At 45.1% G+C, this 19,009-nt stretch overlaps 1 protein-coding gene across 6 annotated transcripts in view; it reads right to left on the bottom strand.

Annotated features, from left to right (window-relative positions):
* Positions 1-19,009, bottom strand: part of NLRC5 (NLR family CARD domain containing 5) — a 144,950-nt gene that overhangs the window by 11,353 nt on the left and 114,588 nt on the right. For all 6 annotated transcript variants that reach the window (XM_044269918.1, XM_044269920.1, XM_044269922.1 and 3 more), the window contains 3 exons: positions 18,354-18,437; positions 16,586-16,669; positions 1,823-1,906 (listed from right to left, as the gene is read on the bottom strand). In XM_044269918.1, coding sequence (XP_044125853.1) covers positions 1,823-1,906; positions 16,586-16,669; positions 18,354-18,437 — 252 coding nt within the window. The remainder of the gene's footprint in view (positions 1-1,822; positions 1,907-16,585; positions 16,670-18,353; positions 18,438-19,009) is intronic.

The following is a 19,009-nucleotide window of genomic DNA, read 5'->3' as shown; positions in this document are numbered from 1 at the left end:
ACAATGTGCAGCTAGAGTTAGTACAGTATTAATCCCTCCCCAATTCTCCCCCCTCTAACCACCCAACGGGTCCCAACCCCCTTACCCCATAAAACAACTAAGTAATTGTTTTTTTGTGAATTACTGTAATTTAAGTACTTACAGTTTTTGAAGACCGCAGGCTCAGGGATCAGTGCATTGGTGGCGGGGCCTGGCCTCAGTGTTCACGGTGACCGTGTGCAGGATCTGTTCTGCACTTGGAGGAGATAAGGCTCACCCTAGCATTGCCGGCCCGTGACTCCACCTCCGTGTGATGACACGACGGCAACGTGAGAACGCAAAAGGCAGGGGAGGTCGGGAGAAAGTCAGGAGGGGGAGGAAGTACGTTTTTCAACTCCTTCACTATGTGGCGCCGGCGATGCCGCTTGCATAATGAAGGATCGGACAAGGGGCAAAAAATATATTTAGCATATTGTGTAACTATCACTAAGCAAACAAGGCATTTTGCCGCCCCCCTTTTCAAGTGCCGCCCTAGGCAAATGCCTTGTTTGCCTTGTGATAGATACACCCCTGCCTACACCACTCTGGCATTCCTACCATCCTTATAACTAAAAGGGGCCCTGTGCCCTTGTTGCTTCACTGCCACTGGCGTCACGACAAAAAATATGTACTTTAAAAACAAAAAGCCCCAGGCAGTGCGCCCCCCGTTTACCGCACTAGTGTTTAAAGCATGAATATTCTATAGGAATTCATGTGGTGTTATATATTCCTGATGTTCTGCAGTGTTATCATTTTTTGCACTGCTTTACGCCATTTGCATGTAAATGGTCATTTGCGCCGCAATCGGCGCCAGAAATATGCCAGATAGGCGTATTTCTGGTTAGTAAATGACCCCCAAAGTTTTTTGTCTGTGAGGGTAATGCACATCTATGGCTGGTTTTTAGGTTTCCGAATCCCTTTTCCTACAAGTTGGCAGCTTACATAGTTTATTTTGGAGTCTGAACCTTGCTGCCTCTGACCTCGGACTTTGTTTACAGACCTTGCTTGATCTCTGCCTGCCCTGACCACATACTTCCCCTCGGGGCTTGCATCGGTATCTCTGATCCCCTGGTCAGCTGCCACTGACTCGGGGACTGCTCTGGAGTGGCACCTGGCAACTACCCTAACGGCCCAAGCCTATCCTCACCATCAGAGGCTCTAGTGTAGACCAGGTAGTTGCTTAGTCACGCCCCTCCAGAGTATAGCCAGTCAGTGGCGCAGTGGGTCCAAGGAATTTCTGTGTAAAGATTTGTATCTCAGAGGGACTTTGTAGGATACCCATGGTGCAGCCAGAACTTATTGGAACCGCTGTACTAAGATTTGTGCCTCCATCGTGTGTGGAAGTGTTTGTAGCTGCTGCACATTTCATCACTCTCTGCTATTTTTTTCAACCGCACTTTGCTCCGCTCTGGTCAGCTAGGAGACTCCAACCAGGGTGTGCCCTGGGGGAAACAACTACTACTCCTATCTGCGGCCTCCCCATCATTGTGCCAGCCATGGGAGTGTGGAAGGAGGAACCAGCCACTGTGAGTACTGTGACGACTACCACTCCTATCCTCCTCCTCCGCACTCCCGCTGGGTTGCTGCAGATGTATTATTCCTCAGTACCATATGGCTGCACAAGTATTGCTTACAGCACAGGGTCTGTACACATGGCTTTGCATGGATCCTTCCATTGAAAAAACTAGTAACAGCAGACATTTCTAACATGCTTTAAACTGTGTGGCTCCCAGCAATTTGTTTTGATCAGATTGCTAAATTATGCATTAGAAAATCCAGAAGAAAAAGCATTTGTTGCAATTACCTGAGATCTTCCATTTGCTGACATGATCCCAAAGCCTCCGTAAGTGCACTTTCAGATTTCACCCCCAAACCGCAGGTGCGCAGACTGTGTAAAGTAAACACATTGTCATGTAATGGTGGAAATTAGATGTCATCATATTAGATTATCATAGAATAAAAACACATATCTCTACCAAGAAACACATTCTGCTGCAAAACGTACCCCGCGACCCGCTCTCAATTGTTAAGTAAACATGTGATGTGCGCCATTCTATGCCATGCAAGCCAACATTATGTACTCGCAGAAACACCAGAAGTGTACTACATACAAATTTTAATTTATCCATTACATTTCCATCTTACACCCACACATCTTCTAAGCAGAAAACACTCCATTCATAAAGTAGCGCTGCTACATAGTACACCAGATCCAATTAACCCTTGTCTTTCCAGCCATAGCTGCAGTGTAGTTGCTGTAGTGCCAAAGCGACTGGCGAGGGAAAGGTTACCCGTGCCCATTGTGCTCAATGCACACAGCAAAAATGACACTGTATTTTACATGTTTTCTGTTATTATTTGCTAAAACCAATGCAATAGCCGTTGAAACACTATATAAATATATAGAAAACAGAGGGTGGTTATTAACGGTACACACTCAGATTGGGTCACTGTCACTAGGGGAGTACCTCAGGGGTCAGTACTGGGCCCTATTCTCTTCAATATATTTATTAATGATCTTGTAGAAGGCTTGCATAGTAAAGTATCAATTTTCGCAGATGACACTAAACTGTGTAAAGTAATTTACACTGATGAGGACAGTATACTACTACAGAGGGATCTGGATAGACTGGAGGCTTGGGCAGATAAGTGGCAGATGGGGTTTAACACTGATAAATGTAAAGTTATGCACATGGGAAGGAAAAATGCAAGTCAACCGTACATACTAAATGGTAAAACACTCGGTAACACTGACATGGAAAAGGATCTAGGAATTTTAATAAACAGCAAACTAAGCTGCAAAAACCAGTGTCAGGCAGCTGCTGCCAAGGCCAACAAGATAATGGGTTGCATCAGAAGGGGCATAGATTCCCGTGATGAGAACATAGTCCTACCACTTTACAAATCGCTAGTCAGACCACACATGGAGTACTGTGTACAGTTCTGGGCTCCTGTAAACAAGGCAGACATAGCAGAGCTGGAGAGGGTCCAGAGGAGGGCAACTAAAGTAATAACTGGAATGGGGCAACTACAGTACCCTGAAAGATTATCAAAATTAGAGTTATTCACTTTAGAAAACAGACGACTGAGGGGAGATCTAATTACTATGTATAAATATATCAGGGGTCAGTACAGAGATCTCTCCCATCATCTATTTATCCCCAGGACTGTGACTGTGACGAGGGGACATCCTCTGCGTCTGGAGGAAAGAAGGTTTGTACACAAACATAGAAAAGGATTCTTTACGATAAGAGCAGTGAGACTATGGAACTCTCTGCCTGAGGAGGTGGTGATGGTGAGTACAATAAAGGAATTTAAGAGGGGCCTGGATGTATTTCTGGAGTGTAATAATATTACAGGCTATAGCTACTAGAGAGGGGTCTTCCTCTGGATCAACTTGCGGGATAACAGGCCGAACTGGATGGACAAATGTCTTTTTTCAGCCTTATGTACTATGTTACTATGTAAATATGTAATATACCCCTAAAAAACTAGGATATTTATCCTCCCTTAATGAGCGCCCAGGACCGGTCGTGACTGCACCCTAAGTAACTACAGCCCTGTTACAACACATTATTCCGCAGATAATACGGTCATCGTGTTGTCTATAATGAACGTGGCTGACAAGGGATGGAGTTGCCTATAGGCATATTAGGCCTGTTCCTATAGGCAGCCATAGAGGAAGGGCTACAGAGCATATTTGCATGTGCTTACACTGAACAGTCTTCACACTGTATGTAAGTCTGCATATCAATGTTTTTTTTTGGTTATTACAAGTTATCCCCTATCCACTGAATAGGAGATAACTGTTTGGTGGGGGTCTGACCCCTGGGACCACCACTGATCCCAAGAAGAAGAGTCCCAAGAAGAAGGGTATTGAAGGAGCAGCGGGGTGAGAATGCTTCCTGCCACGCCATTCATTCTCTATGGCAGGGATACTCAACTAGCGGACTGCGGTTCAAATCCAAACCACGGGTGCCAGCAGTCCGGAGCTTTGCATGTCCTGCCTTCTACAGCATGCTGTGGTTTTATCTCCGTCCAAAATTCCGGAACACTTGCCAGAATGCCGGATCCGGCATTTTTTCTCATTGACGTCCATTAATCCCGAGTGTTCCGGCAAAACGGATCCGGCATTGCGGTCTGCGCATGCTCAGACTGAAAAAAAATGTGAAAAAAAATAGATGCCGGATCAGGATCTATTTGCCAGACGGATCAGGATCCTGATCCGTCTGACAAATGCCATCAGTTTGTGTCCGTATTGCCGGAATCCTCTGCCGCAAGTGTGAAAGTAGCCTAAGGTGCAGGTGGACAGACAGAATGATACACAGTGCATTTAACTCTTTCTTTCCTGTGAGCAGGCAAATTCTAAACAAAAAACTCATGTCTGCCACAGTGACGCAGAAGGTCGGTGTAATCCCTGTAAATCTATGGACACCTTCGGGGCATTTCTTTTAATCATTGCATATTACTGATTTTGGGCTAAAATAATTTGTTTGGTCTTTATTAAAAATTTTCAGCAGTTTTTGTGATGCATGCGATTAAAAATCTGTCTATTTGCAGAATGTCCCTCCTGAGTTCCGTCAGCTGACGGCTCATGTGAACCCTTATCTCTGATCTCCTGTTCTCATAAACAGTCTTTGATAAGAGTATAGCTATATCAAATGTTTATGAGGTCAGGTGATCAGAGATAAGGCTTAACATGAGCCATCAGCTGATGGAACTCAGCTGGGACATTTTGCAAATAGACTGTTTTTAACTGCATGTATCATAAAAACAGCAGAAATTTTTTAATAAAGACCGAAATAAAAACTGAAAAAACGATTTTTAGCCCAAAATGAGTAAAATGCAATCATAAAAAAATTGCCCCAAAAGTATCTATAGCCTTTAAGAATCAATCCTTTCTTACCCGTCGTGCCTTTTTATTGTGCAGGGCCATGGTACCATATACTGTAGATGTGCGCTTGATTGCTATACAATGTATATAAAAATAGCACTACGTTAAAAATTATAGGGCCATGGCCACCATGTGTAAGTGGGGTTTTGACAGCCTTTCAGTAGCTCACGCTCAGACAGCAGCACTGCGCTGTCTGAGCATGAGCTGCAGCAACTGACTGAGGCTTCTCTCACCCCCAGTCAGTCACTAGAGCCCGCAGACATGGCTCCCTGTGGCTGACTGAGGAAGAGAGAAGCACCCCAGGCTGCCCCCAGCTCACATTCCCCTCAGAAACTTCTTCGCTCTCCTCCCCCCGTTTTTTAACCTGCCCGCGATGGGGCGTGGCTTCACGGGGCTGGGTGTCGCTTAACTGAGCCAGGCGTGGCTTGTCCATTTGGGGGCGTGGCCGGTGAGGTCCGGCTTTCTGGGATGAAGTCAGTGGCCACCCTAGGCAGACCATGCGACTGCTATAGGGCCCAGGGCAAGAGGGGGCCCAGTCTTGGGATTATCTCCTCTTCTACTGGAGGGGAAAACTTGGTCAGGACTCTACCCTCTAAAGCAGGGGTGTCAAACTCAAATTCATCGGGGGCCGCATCAGCAGTTTGGTCACCCTCAAAGGGCCGGTTGTATCGGACTTATGGGGGATCTGTGGGTGACACTTATGGGGGATCTGTGGGTGACACTTATGGGGGATCTGTGGGTGACACTTATGGGGGATCTGTGGGTGACACTTATGGGGGATCTGTGGGTGACACTTATGGGGGATCTGTGGGTGACACTTATGGGGGATCTGTGGGTGACACTTATGGGGGATCTGTGGGTGACACTTATGGGGGATCTGTGGGTGACACTTATGGGGGATCTGTGGGTGACACTTATGGGGGATCTGTGGGTGATACTTATGGGGGATCTGTGGGTGATACTTATGGGGGATCTGTGGGTGGCACTTATGGGGGATCTGTGGGTGACACTTATGGGGGATCTGTGGGGGATCTGTGGGTGGCTCTTATGGGGGATCTGTGTATGACAGTTATGGGGGGGGGGATCAGTGGATGACACATATATAGCATTTTATGCTATGTGTCATCCACAGATCCCCTCCATAAGTGTCCCTGTAGTGAATGACCCTCAATACACGGGCTAGGGGCCGGCATCTGCTTTTATAATGACAGCGGGGCCCGTGCAGTGACTATTCTACTACACGGGCCCCGCTCACTGTATAATCGTATCTCTAATAGTTAATGGTTACCGTATGTATATAATCGCATAAGGAGCGCTGTGTATTACCGGTACTTACAACTACAAGCGCTCGCCGAGAGGAGGGAGGAGGCAGGCCGGAAGGACAGGCGCTGGCAGCGTGAGTCATACGTCATGCGCCCACGCCGCCTGCTTCATTCATAAAGTGGGCGGCGCAGGTGCGTAACGTATGACTCACACTGCCAGCGCCCATCCTCCCAGCCTGCCTCCTCCCTCCTCTCGGCGAGTGCTTGTAGTTGTAAGTACCGGTAATACACAGCGCTCCTTATGCGATTTATTATCACTTCCTGCAGGGGCCGCCTGCAGGAAGTGATAATAAAAAGTGAAGGCTGGCGGCCAGCGGCGGCTACGCGGGCCACATGACGAGGTCTGGCGGGCCGGATTCGGCCCGCGGGCCTTGTGTTTGACACCCGTGCTCTAAAGGAACAACTTTTAGCAAATGAGGTAGTGGAAAAATGGCCCAAGGGTCATTGAAAAGGGTTTAGGCAGAAACCCTTCTGTCCGGTGTGGGGGGCCTGGTTTGATCCTTGCTATGGGACCCTTACTCCTTTATGTACGCCACTGTTCACATAACTGTATGTATTTTGCGGTACGCGTGCATCCTGCACTTTCCTCGATCCCCATTATAGAAATGGCTATTCTGGTCCACAAATAGACAAGAATAGGATATGTTCTATAATTTGCAGGCATGCGGACAGAACATGGATGACATCCGTGTGCTGTCCACATCTTTTGCAGCCCTATAGAAATGAATGGGTCCACATCCAAACTGGAAAAAATTTGCATCAGACACGGACCAAAATTACGGTAGTTTGCATGAAGCCTTATAGGTCCCCTGGTCAGTACGTCTATTATGCGTCATAATTATGTTACAACTGATCCAATAATAGGGAATGTAGTAGTACCACAATGATTATTGCTATGACTGGTAATATTCGGTCAGATCTACTAGCTATGTGCACATTTAGATATTGTGTGCTGCAGCCGCAGCTCCGTCCTATTTCCCGGGCAGGGTCAGACAGCCATCAGCTGAAAAATACTTCAACTGATGAGATCATTAGCCTTTATAAAGAGTTCACACCTTGCATAATGTGCGACGGGCATCAAGCACCTCCTGCTCCGCCATTCCAATGCCATGAGACTATGGATAGTCGGTATCACTGGCACACATGTGCTCCAGGCATGTGCCTCCCATGGAGATCTAGGACCTCCTTGACTGCGTGCATTATGTGATATCATCGTGCACCCACCACATAAACAGAAGCCTATGTAGAACAATTGTCTTCTCCATATAACTGTAAGTTTGCATGATAGCCTTGTATAAGAAGGTACCTGGAATCATATGTGTCACCGAGGTTCCTGGCCTCTGTGAAGTAAGAGCCGGTATTTTATGCGTCAGCAGCAGCTATTGCTAATTGACAACTTGAGAGTTAGCATGGCTTTCATAGCTGATCCGGGACGGCTCTTACTGGGAGTAGTAAAGTGCTGGGTGGGTGACTACTCCCCATGTTCCAGGTCGGGTTTTGCCAGGCATAAAAACCAGCCAGCACTGTCAGGTGTGGTGGATTTACCTCCCTCTGACAGTGTGTAACACCCCAGAGTTGTGTTACGAAACTCTTTTACCCCGCTACAATCTGTTAGAAGCATTTACATTGTCATCAGATGTATTTTTACATAATATCCTCACAAATGTGCATTGTAAGCCTTGTTAAATGTATATTGTTGCAATTTTCATGTTCACCAGCAGATTGCAGCAATGTGTTAGCAAGGACTTAAAGGGATTCTGTCACCTCATTTTAGGTTATAGAGCTGCGGACATGCACGGCTAGATCGCAGCTAGCATGTCCGCAATATACCTGTCCTATAGGGCTGTGTCCTTTTATTTTGTTTAAAAAATGATTTGAGATATGTAAATGAGCCTTGTAAGGTCCCCAAGGGGCTGTACTAACCTTCTTGGTGCCCAGCCACGCCCCCTGTGAAGGAGCCCAGCACCGCCTGTGTCCTCCGAATCTCCTCCTTTCGTCACAGTTAGATTGCCGTAATCTCGCGATGTGCGAGCTCGCGCATGCGCAGTGCCAGTATAGTGTTTCTTCCCTGTGCTGGCATCAGCCTCTGGGAAGGAACTGCACATGCACGAGCTCGCGCATTGCAAGATTACGGCAATCTAACTGTGAAGAAAGGAGGAGATTCGGAGGACACAGGCGGTGCTGGGCTCCTTCACAGGGGGCGTGGCTGGGCACCAAGAAGGTTAGTACAGCCCCTTGGGGACCTTACAAGGCTCATTTACATATCTCAAATCATTTTTTAAACAAAATAAAAGGACACAGCCCTATAGGACAGGTATATTGTGGACATGCTAGTGGCGATCTAGCTGTGCATGTCCGCATCTCTATAGCCTAAAACGAGGTGACAGAATCCCTTTAAGTCAGTTTAGTGTTTCTGAGCTGGAATAGTTCATTCCAGTTTAGCTCCCCCCTCTGTGAGCAAAGTGGGCTGTGCCCATATCCTGCCTCATGGGGAGAGAAGGAAGTTAGAGTTAGTGTGCGAGCTACCCCTGCTAGGAGAAGGCTGTGTGCGTGTAGGAGCTCCCAGATATAGGGATCAAAGCCAGGATCTTGTCTCGGCTGAGATAATTAATCATCATACCCAGCCTGAGCCCTTCAGCCCCAGCTGGAAGAAGCAAGCAGACAACTCCAGTTCCAGGAAGAAGCATACCCTGTGAAGATAACTGTGAGTAAAGACCAGAGACCCAGGAGAAGCCATATTCCTCCTCAGCTAGTCAGTCCCCAGACAGCAGAAGATAGAAAGTGCAGAAGCCAAATTCCTGCTACAGTTTAGAGCTAACAAGCAGACGTCCTTTCCTGCAAGTACATGATAGAGCAGAAGATATATTCCTGCCACACATTGCCAATACCTGCTGGGACCAAAGACTAATGCTGTATCTTGCTTGGATGAAAGCTACAACCAGTAAAGACAAGTTTGAACTTTACCCAAGGTCTGGATCTCAATTACTGCTGCAAATCCCTCTATTACTCCTACTAGCACCACACTCATTCCTAACCTGGGACGTGCGTTATAACACTCTTAAAGGGACCTGTGATAGTACCCTGCGCACGCTGCAATTGGCGTCACGGACAAAACCTATAGACTATCACCTACACCTGACTCAGCCATTGCATAATTGGGCGTCAGAGTGCATACCCCGATCCAGCTCACCGCAAGTGGAGCTCAGGAGTCTGTGATGCTGTGAACTGAGGGCTGTGCTGGGATTTGAGGTTTGAGCCGGGCTGGAGGACTCAGGCCCCTCTAAAGGCAAACAGGCTGCCTATGGACTTGATGAGGATGAACGGCCAACAGTGATGTGAATTAACACCCAGGAGAAAAGGTGACTTATTGTTTATGGACTTTCCTTGTGTGTGAACAAACACCAAGCCACCTGCGTTTTGTGATACACATTATCTGCATTTTGTTATACACCAATGTGTGAATAAACACCGCTACCAGAGAGAATCCCCACACTTGTAAGATATAGATGCAGCAGAGCTGAGTTTGTTTGTGCATCCCCTCCCAGGACTGCAGTGTATTATCTTAGCACCAAGAATCTGCAAACAGAATTGAAGGCTGCTATAGCAGTGGCATGAATAGGGTATGCCATATTTAATAAGCACATGAGTGCCCCGTGTACGAGCCGCATGAGCGCGATGCTGTGCGGCATTATTCTCTGTGATAGATCTGAGCCACAGTGACAGAAGCCTGGTGCTGGGTGCAGCCCGCGCTTGGCAATAACATAGGTCAGCACACAGGATATTAGCTCTGGCATGCACAGCGAAGAAAATAAAATGTTCTTTTCACTTGCTGCTAAAAAGGAAGTTGCCATGGCAACCTGTCAGTGCCTGTCTGTGTACACGCCTCACAGGTGATGTCATCAGATGCCCCAGGACTACGAGCCCATGAAATAAACAGCAGCTGACATGGGCGAGCCGTTAGGAAGTGTGTGGGTTACGTAAACAGTCGTGTGGTGGCACTTAGTACTACCGTCGTACACCAGGGGTCACCGACAGCCCGGCGCCAAGTCATTAGTGAGAATGACGGCCACTACAGTTGTGACTGTGATAGGAATTGCAGCTTGTAACAACATCACATCTGAAATGCATTGTACACATCACTTGGAATGGATTATATATCATTCGTGCCAATCAGAACAGTCTGTGTGGCACGGTGGCATGTGTGCCTGGTGCACCGAGGCTTGTTACAGCATCCCTGTGATCAGACGCAGAACGCATCTGTCCAAGAGGCAAATGATCCAATATGGAAGTATTAAGGGAATGGAATTGTACCCATCCCCTCCAAATATTGGGGGGAAAACTCCCATTCATTCCGGTGACATGACATTGAAAGGGCAAATTTACTATTAAAGGGCATCTGTCAGCAGACATGTACCTATGACACTGGCTGACCTGTAACATGTGCGCTTGGCACTTGATGTTTTATTTTATGCAAATGAGCTTTTTAGAGCAACGGGGGCGTTGCCATTACACCTAGAGGCTCTACTCTCTCTGCATTCTATCTGCTCTCTCTATTCATAGACTTCTCTGCTGGATTAGGGAAAATTCCTATGATAAATAGCGCTGCTAAAGTTAGATGGTGGAAAGGATATGTGCCAAGAAGTTTACAGTTTACATTCATGATCGCAGTCTACCGCCAGACCCTTGCGGTTTCAGACTACTCATATGTATCTAATATCTACTCATATGTATCTATACCAGTCATACACAGTTCCGTTAAGGGGGTGTCACGAACATTCCTGTGACAAATGCCAAGACATCAGTGAGACTGGCAACACGTGGTTTGATCTGACAGGTTCCTTGTGGATCAATTTGTGTCTGTGTTGTTTCTGGTAACTGCCACACCTCTTGCCTCAGGTGTTGCTTATGTGGTCATTTTACCTTCCCTATTTATTGTAGCTTCTCCCACCAAGCTTCAGTCTTTGTGGATTGCTGGTGTTTGGTTCTCGGTGGAGTTCTTGCGCTTCCATAGCTATTTGAAGTTAAGTGTCTTCTTCCCCTATTGTGTATTTTTGGAGTTTTCTTGTGTTGCTCTTTTCCCGTCCATTTGTGTTTAGGCCTGAGGGAGACTCCTGTTTGTCCTACCCTTTGGAGGAACAGGTTGTCTCTTGTCCTGACATTAGTACCAGCAGGGCTGGCGTCGGCACCCGGCAAACCCAGGCAAGTGCCGGGGCCCACTGCTCCTAGGGGGCCCACTCAGGTCTATGCTGAAGATCGCTGTACAGGGAATCCCCCAGTGTTACTGAACAGTCAGGACTCTAGATCCTGGCTTAGGAGTCCCTACTCTGACTCCATATATGGCTATGTCCATATATGGATTTAGTGCTATGAATATGAAGGGGGTATCCCCAAGCATTATCAGTATGCTTGGGGACACCCAGTGTATTTAAGTCTAATTTAGCCTCTATTTCAGAAATGTTTCTGCCCAGATTTGAACTCACAACCTTCTACATTAGAGGCAAGAACCTTAACCACTGAGCTCAATGCTAAACTGTGCTAGAAAAACCTCATAGTAGTTTCTCATGCATTAGGTATTCCTATACAGCAGAAGTATAATTATATATATATTTTTTTGTAATTGTAAAAAAATGTATGGCACAAAATAAATGCGTAATTACAAAAAAATTATATATATATATATATATATATATATATAAAATCATACTTCTGATATATATATATATATATATATGAATGCATAATATGTGGGAAACTACTACTGAGGTTTTTAGCCATAATATATGGACAGCAGGTGATCGTGAAGCTCTTTAGCCCAGTGGTTAAGGTTCTTGACTTTAATGTAGAAGGTTGTGAGTTCAAATCCCAGCATAATCATTTCAAAAATAGAGGCTAAACAGACACACCAACTTCTTTAATTTGTGTAACTATTATTTTTTGTTGGGAAAGGTGGCAACCCTAACAGAACCTGCTCCTCGGTGACCCCCATAACTTTTTTTTATAGTTATGTCTACAGAGATGTGTGGGGGCTCATTTGAGGGAAATCTGTCTTATTTTACAATACTATTTTGGGGTGTATATGACTTGATGTCACGGCCTTTGGTTTGCACTTTGACACTGTTGCCACACTTGCTGTGAGAGCATGCGGTGGCAGTGTCTCGGCCTTCTGGGTGATTGCCGTGACATGGTTGCCACGCATGCTGTTGCCGGTGGTAATGTGTGGTTTGGTATGCTTGTGTGTGCACTTCCTGTTTAAGTGGCTTCCTTCCTCTGTCTGGTGTTGGAAGGGTTAACTCCCTTCCTAGTGTTTTGTGAACACTGGGTTTATGTGTGTGTGTGGGTGTGGCTGCTTTGGCTATTTAGCCTCTGCTGTATGCCTGAGGCTCAGGGTTCCTCCAGCCTTGGTGTATGCTGGTGGTTCACTGTTCCTGGCTTTTACCATCTGTCCAGTAAGGGCCATCCTTGTGGTCATTGATGTTATTATGGTGTCTCTTTACCTTCTTATCTTTTGGTTTGCGTGGGTTATGTTCAGGGTGTTGTGTTACATGGCTGGTGATGTTTGGTGTCCAGCATGTTTGCTAGACATTCCCCTGTCTCACGTTTATTGCAGCTATGGGTGTCCTGGGTTCCTGTGTGGTTGTGGTTTGTGCTGTGTCCTTTAATGTTGGTGTGGACACCAGTACTTGTGCACGGGTTCCAGTCAGTGTGTCTGTGGCAGGTAAGTGTGTTATGGGTTTCGCTTACCTGCCATCTCCTTATGCTGTATGTGTTCCCCTCTCCTTGCAGCCTGGCCTCAGATAGAGACTCCTGTTCCTCCATGACTGGGATGAACAGGTCGTCTCTTCCCGGCTCCTTGGTGAGAGATTACCAGGGCGACTTAGGGTCTCTAGAAATCCTGAGTATGAGTCGTCCTACCATCGGGGTCCGCTCATACGGTGAGGAGTCAGAGAGAGGATTAGGGACGCTGTAGGAGGTGACCTGCTCCCTTATTACTCCTTTTGGCCAGGCTGATCCTCTTTTACCCTTTGACACTGTACGGGGAAGGGGGGGGGGGGGTGTTCCCCACCGTGACACTATCACTTTTTATTCAATTCTCTTGGGAGATAAAGTGATGAAAAAACGGCAAATCAGCCTTTTTTTTATTTTTAATAGTATGGGTGTTTTGGCATGCGACAATGCCTATAATTTTATTCTTTTTTTGTTCATTTTGGGGGAAAGTGAGGTGATTTTACGTTTTAAGTTTTTAAAATATTTTCAAAACTTTTTTTACTTTTTTAAAGTTACTTTTAATCAGATTGCAACTTATACAGAAAAATGGAAATTGCTCCATTATTCTCTATAGAAATCACTACATCACAGTTTAGTGCTGCCACCCAGTGGCCTGAACTGGGATATACTAACAATAAGCCTGGAAACCTAGTACAGGCTACGGCTCATTTTAGAACAGGGTGCTTTCTCTGATCTCTGCTGGGGGAAGGCGCGTCTGAGCAGGAGGCCCACGCTTCAGTTTTTTTAACACTCTCAGATGCTGTGGTATCATTTGACAAATGCCATAAGGGGGCCCACTGAGATTTATCGCCCAAGGGCCCACATGAACCTGGAGCCGGCCCTGAGTACCAGGGTCCTACAGGGAGAGTTAGGACTTTAGGTTCCTGTATATGAACTCACCTACCTCTGGGGTCAGTTCATACTGGCAGTCAGTCAGGACTTTGATTAGGGTATTTCTAGGAGGTGACCTGCTCCTTTCCCTAGTTTCCAGGCCTTTACCCTTCACCCCTTTCCCTCCTCCTAATAGGGGGTTGTGCAGCGCTCCAATATACGATAATCTATCTTCAGGATAGGTCATCAATATTATATCAGCAGGGGTTACACCCTTGGTCATGGTTTGGAGGGGTTGCGGCACTCGTGCAAGAACTGCTTCTTCTTCAAAATGACCTGCACTGGAGCAAAGTAATTACAATACATTCACTTGAATGGGACAGAGCAGCTGCAATTACACTGTGCCACTCTACAAATGAGATGATGTGCAGGCAGAGGTGCACCTAGCCTTTCTGCTGCCTTAGGCGAAAATAGAAACGGCGCCCCTCCCTCCCCAATAGCCTACATGCACACGAACATGGTTTGGTTTTGCATCCGAGCCGCATTTTTTGCGGCTCGGGTGCGGACCTATTCACTTGAATGGGGCCGCAAAAGATGCTCTATTTTGTCCGTTTGCGGACAAGGATAGGCATTGTTACAATGGATACGGAAAAAAAGAACGGATGCCATACGGACGCGATACATTTTTTTTTCTTTAGGGATCCGCAATTTGCGGCCCGCAAAACACAAACGTTCATGTGCATGTAGGCTTTTGCTAACCCCTTCCCTTCAGCCTATGGCCAATATTTGTAAAATGGTGCCAAACTTTAAGGAACATCAGAAATATAAATCCTTATGGAATACGCACTTATCTGGCACTAGTAGTATTTAGTGGGAAAATGCACAAGAGGGGTAATGCTCCTCTGATTCAAACTGAACAAATGTGCCCACAGCTTCCTAACTGGGTGAGAGGGACCTTATTATCTTTAACATTTCACTGATGTGTGATTTATGTCATTAGAATACTAATACCATCCGCACTAACAGCCTGTTATACAGTAATTGCCAAATCACCCCAGTGCATGAATACAATTGAGTGTAATTACCGCTGTCCGAATATATATTACAAAAGTATAGGAAAGAGGTGTCTCCCAGGAAAAGAGAACTGTCACACTAGCACCACCTTTTGGAAGTGGTTCAGCTCCCTGTGATCTAGCAGTGCTAGTATATGAATATGACCTGACCTAGCAGTGCTGTCTATTATATGAATATGTTCTGATCTAGAAGTGCTGTCTATTATATGAATATGTTCTGATCTAGAAGTGCTGTCTATTATATGTATATGATCTGATCTAGAAGTGCTGTCTATTATATAAATATGACCTGATCTAGAAGTGCTGTCTATTATATGAATATGACCTGATCTAGCAGTGCTGTCTATTATATGAATATGACCTGATCTAGGAGTGCTGTCTATTATATGTATATGATCTGATCTAGGAGTGCTGTCTATTATATGAATATGTTCTGATCTAGAAGTGCTGTCTATTATATAAATATGTTCTGATCTAGAAGTGCTGTCTATTATATGAATATGTTCTGATCTAGAAGTGCTGTCTATTATATAAATATGACCTGATCTAGCAGTGCTGTCTATTATATGAATATGACCTGATCTAGCAGTGCTGTCTATTATATGAATATGACCTGATCTAGGAGTGCTGTCTATTATATGTATATGATCTGATCTAGGAGTGCTGTCTATTATATGTATATGATCTGATTTAGGAGTGCTGTCTATTATATGAATATGACCTGATCTAGAAGTGCTGTCTATTATATGAATATGACCTGATCTAGAAGTGCTGTCTATTATATGAATATGACCTGATCTAGCAGTGCTGTCTATTATATGAATATGACCTGATCTAGGAGTGCTGTCTATTATATGTATATGATCTGATTTAGGAGTGCTGTCTATTATATGTATATGATCTGATTTAGGAGTGCTGTCTATTATATGAATATTATCTGATTTAGCAGAGCTGTCTATTATATGAATATGATCTGATCTAGTGGTCCTGTCTATGAGTTAGATTTTTACGTGACATAATTTTTTTTTCACATTGTAATATTTCAATAGTGTTTTGTTTAACATTGTTGTTGGGTGACATTACATTATTAACTGTGGGGTTATAATAAATTGGCCCAAAACTGTGGAGTCTAGCAAGCCGGGCTGTTGATCCACATAAATCCCAGTACACCTGGCCTCAGTGGTTTTTCAGTGGGAATCAGTTAGGTTGTCAGGCAGTAATGCCATGATTTTACTATAAGTTTTACTATGCAGGCCAGACTGCTAATTTAAAAAAATTAATTTAAAGGGAAATACTCCTATATTTTTTTTCTCATTTTGAGATCTGACATACGTATGGTATATTAGCAGTAGATATATGTTGGCTGAACCCACTGATTTGTTTTTACATGAATGGCCGACTATCTACTCTATGTGCGTTTCCCAATCTGCCCTGGTTTCAGATGTCGAAGAGGATGTCAGCATGTCCAGTCCTTTCGTTCTCAGGGTAGATAAGTTGCTGCCAGAGCTGTCTGCTAATGATTGTTCCCCGACACTCTGTAACACATGCATGCTTGGCCAAATGTGTACAGCATGTGGGGTCAGGAGGAGTAGCTGTCAGCAGAACAAGCATTCCACTGACAGCTACTGTTGTGTTTGGCTATTCATTGTGATATATAAATTGTAAAAATCAGTTTTGCTTACTGGAGAACCTTTAAATGCTGTACTTGAGCCAGAGCAGCGAAGAGATGACACGTGGCTTTGTTTTCAAAATTGTTTCCAGATAAACTGCAAAGAAAGTGAAATGTATTGTAGTTATGTTATATTGCAAGTGACATGCATGATATATAATGCGCCCACATCAAATTCTATTGATCTGTGTTAAAAGACAGCTCCAACCAAGAAATGGTTAACAAATATGAAAAAAAAAGGGTAAATAATTGTAAGTGTCTGGGCATAATCTTAAAGGGAATCTATCATGAGCAACCTCCAACTATTTGCACAGTGACATAGCTGTGGTTCACCCGATTAAAATATGGTTTTTCTTTTCTTGATCCGAGACTCTGTTCTCGAGTTATGATATTTTTTCCTAATATGTAATTTAGGCTTTTGGTGCAATGAGAGCGTCACCATTGCTCTTTTTGCACCCAAGCTCTGCTCACTTCTGTGGTTAGCCCATCGCTCGCTGCTTTGACGGACAGGGCCAGACAGTAACAGAGCAGTGAGGGAGGAGCTACCCACAGAAAGGAGCAGAGCTTGGGTGCAACAAGAGCAATGGTGATGCCCTCATTGCACCAAAAGCCTTATTTGCATATTCTGAAAAAGTATCATAACTCGGGAATGAAGCCTGATAGTAATATATATAAAATAGCACTTTAAGTAGGTGAACCACAGTTATATACCCAATGCAAACAGCTGGATAGGGAGGTTGCTGGTGACAGATCCCTTTTAATTCACTTCTGATCTTCACCCTCCCACAGAAATGCAACTAGAGCCCTGTAATGAGATGTCGGATCTTCAGGACTCGGCGTGACCATTTGCAGTGGTACGCTGCTATCATTTGACTGTGCACCTTGTAATACCAGATTTCTCCATTATCTGCTTTCCCTCACAATAACAGCTGATTGCCAAAGGTTTCATCAGTCAGACACAAGGTGATCAACTGATCGTCAGCAGATTCTCATGTGGTAGAGAGTTGTGCAGGTATTCAAAAGCACCAGTCAGCAGGATCAGCCCTATTAAACCAAGCATACTGAATTGTAGGGTTGATTCTGCTGATTAAAATGACACCTGTTCTGCAGGGGCGGACTGGGAACTTAAAGTGGCCCTGGAAAAAAAAAACGAAAAGTGGCCCTGTTTGTAGTCAGGTCCAAGTTGATGGAAAGCAGGTCTCAGCAATACCATATTGCGGTACATTATACCACCCCCAACAAAGCCAAATACCACAGTCCATCACAAAATACATCCCCAAAAACTTCCACTGGCCGGCAGTGAGGAGGGCTAAGGCAGCCCCCTGGGTATCGGCCCACCGGGAAATTTCTCTGTAAGGTCTATGGACAATCCGTCCCTGCTGTCCTGTGAAAAATCTGTTGCAAAGTTCAGAGAAAAAAGACTTTTATGCTTCATGCAAATTAGGGCTTCAGTGCACTGAGGGGTGGGGCCTAGCACCCGAGTGCACTGGAGCTCCTCATCTTTCTAGTGCTGGCCACGCCCCTCGGTGTACTGAATCCTTCATTCGCATGGATATAGAAAAAAAGTATTTTATCTCTGGAACGCCATAATCGATTTTAGGATCAACCCTACCAGGCAGTATATCGGGTTTGAGAGGGTTCATCCTGCTGAAAGGTGCTCTTTAAGGATAATCAAAGAGAGAATAAATAAATAAAAGTAGATGATTCCCAGACTGTGGTGTCCATGCTATGGGACAGAGTTCTCTACTTATTAAATCAGAGGATATCTGTAGGTGACTCACTCGATCTCTTCCACAAGCGGGCACTGTCTTAGCGCTTCTGCAAGTTTGAATCCTCCTGTCGAGCTGATGCCACATTGTGGGAGCCTGGAAAGTAGTATGAGGATTCACGGTTTACAACACAGCTCCAATCCTAACTGTACTTGCACACTTGTATCCCCCTTACATGTGACCTATAGGATCTGTAGAAAAATTCACTGTTTTGGAACCAAGGCACAGCTATAACTAAGAGTACATTCTATCCTAAAATGTATAAGCATGTGCAGTACCCCAGAACAGGGTCACTGCAAAGGGTAATCTGTTATGTTATATTGTTGAGAGAAATGTTCTAATTTACTGGACAGCATTGTATGGACAAGCAAGGGTTAAAAACCTTGGCTCATCCCCTTAGGTTACTAGGAGATGGACCTGGGTGTGCCCCCCTAGTTAGTGAAGAGTCTATGTTTAGCTGAGGAAGAGAGAGGACCTATGTTGTAAGAGCATCTTAGAACTAGGCCTGAGCTCAGAGAACCTTCATCTGTGAGGCATTCACAGCCATTGCTCCAGACAAAGAAAGGACACTTGAAGGTCTAGAATCAACGAGGCCGGGTACTGGAGTCAGACAGCAAGGTGTTGTGAAAATGTATGGCAGACACAGACTTTGCTGCTGTGAGAAGGAA

The sequence above is a fragment of the Bufo gargarizans genome, chromosome 10 (genome assembly GCF_014858855.1).
Source record: "Bufo gargarizans isolate SCDJY-AF-19 chromosome 10, ASM1485885v1, whole genome shotgun sequence".
Classification (NCBI taxonomy): Eukaryota; Metazoa; Chordata; class Amphibia; order Anura; family Bufonidae; genus Bufo; species Bufo gargarizans.
This window is presented reverse-complemented; position numbering and strand designations above follow the sequence as displayed.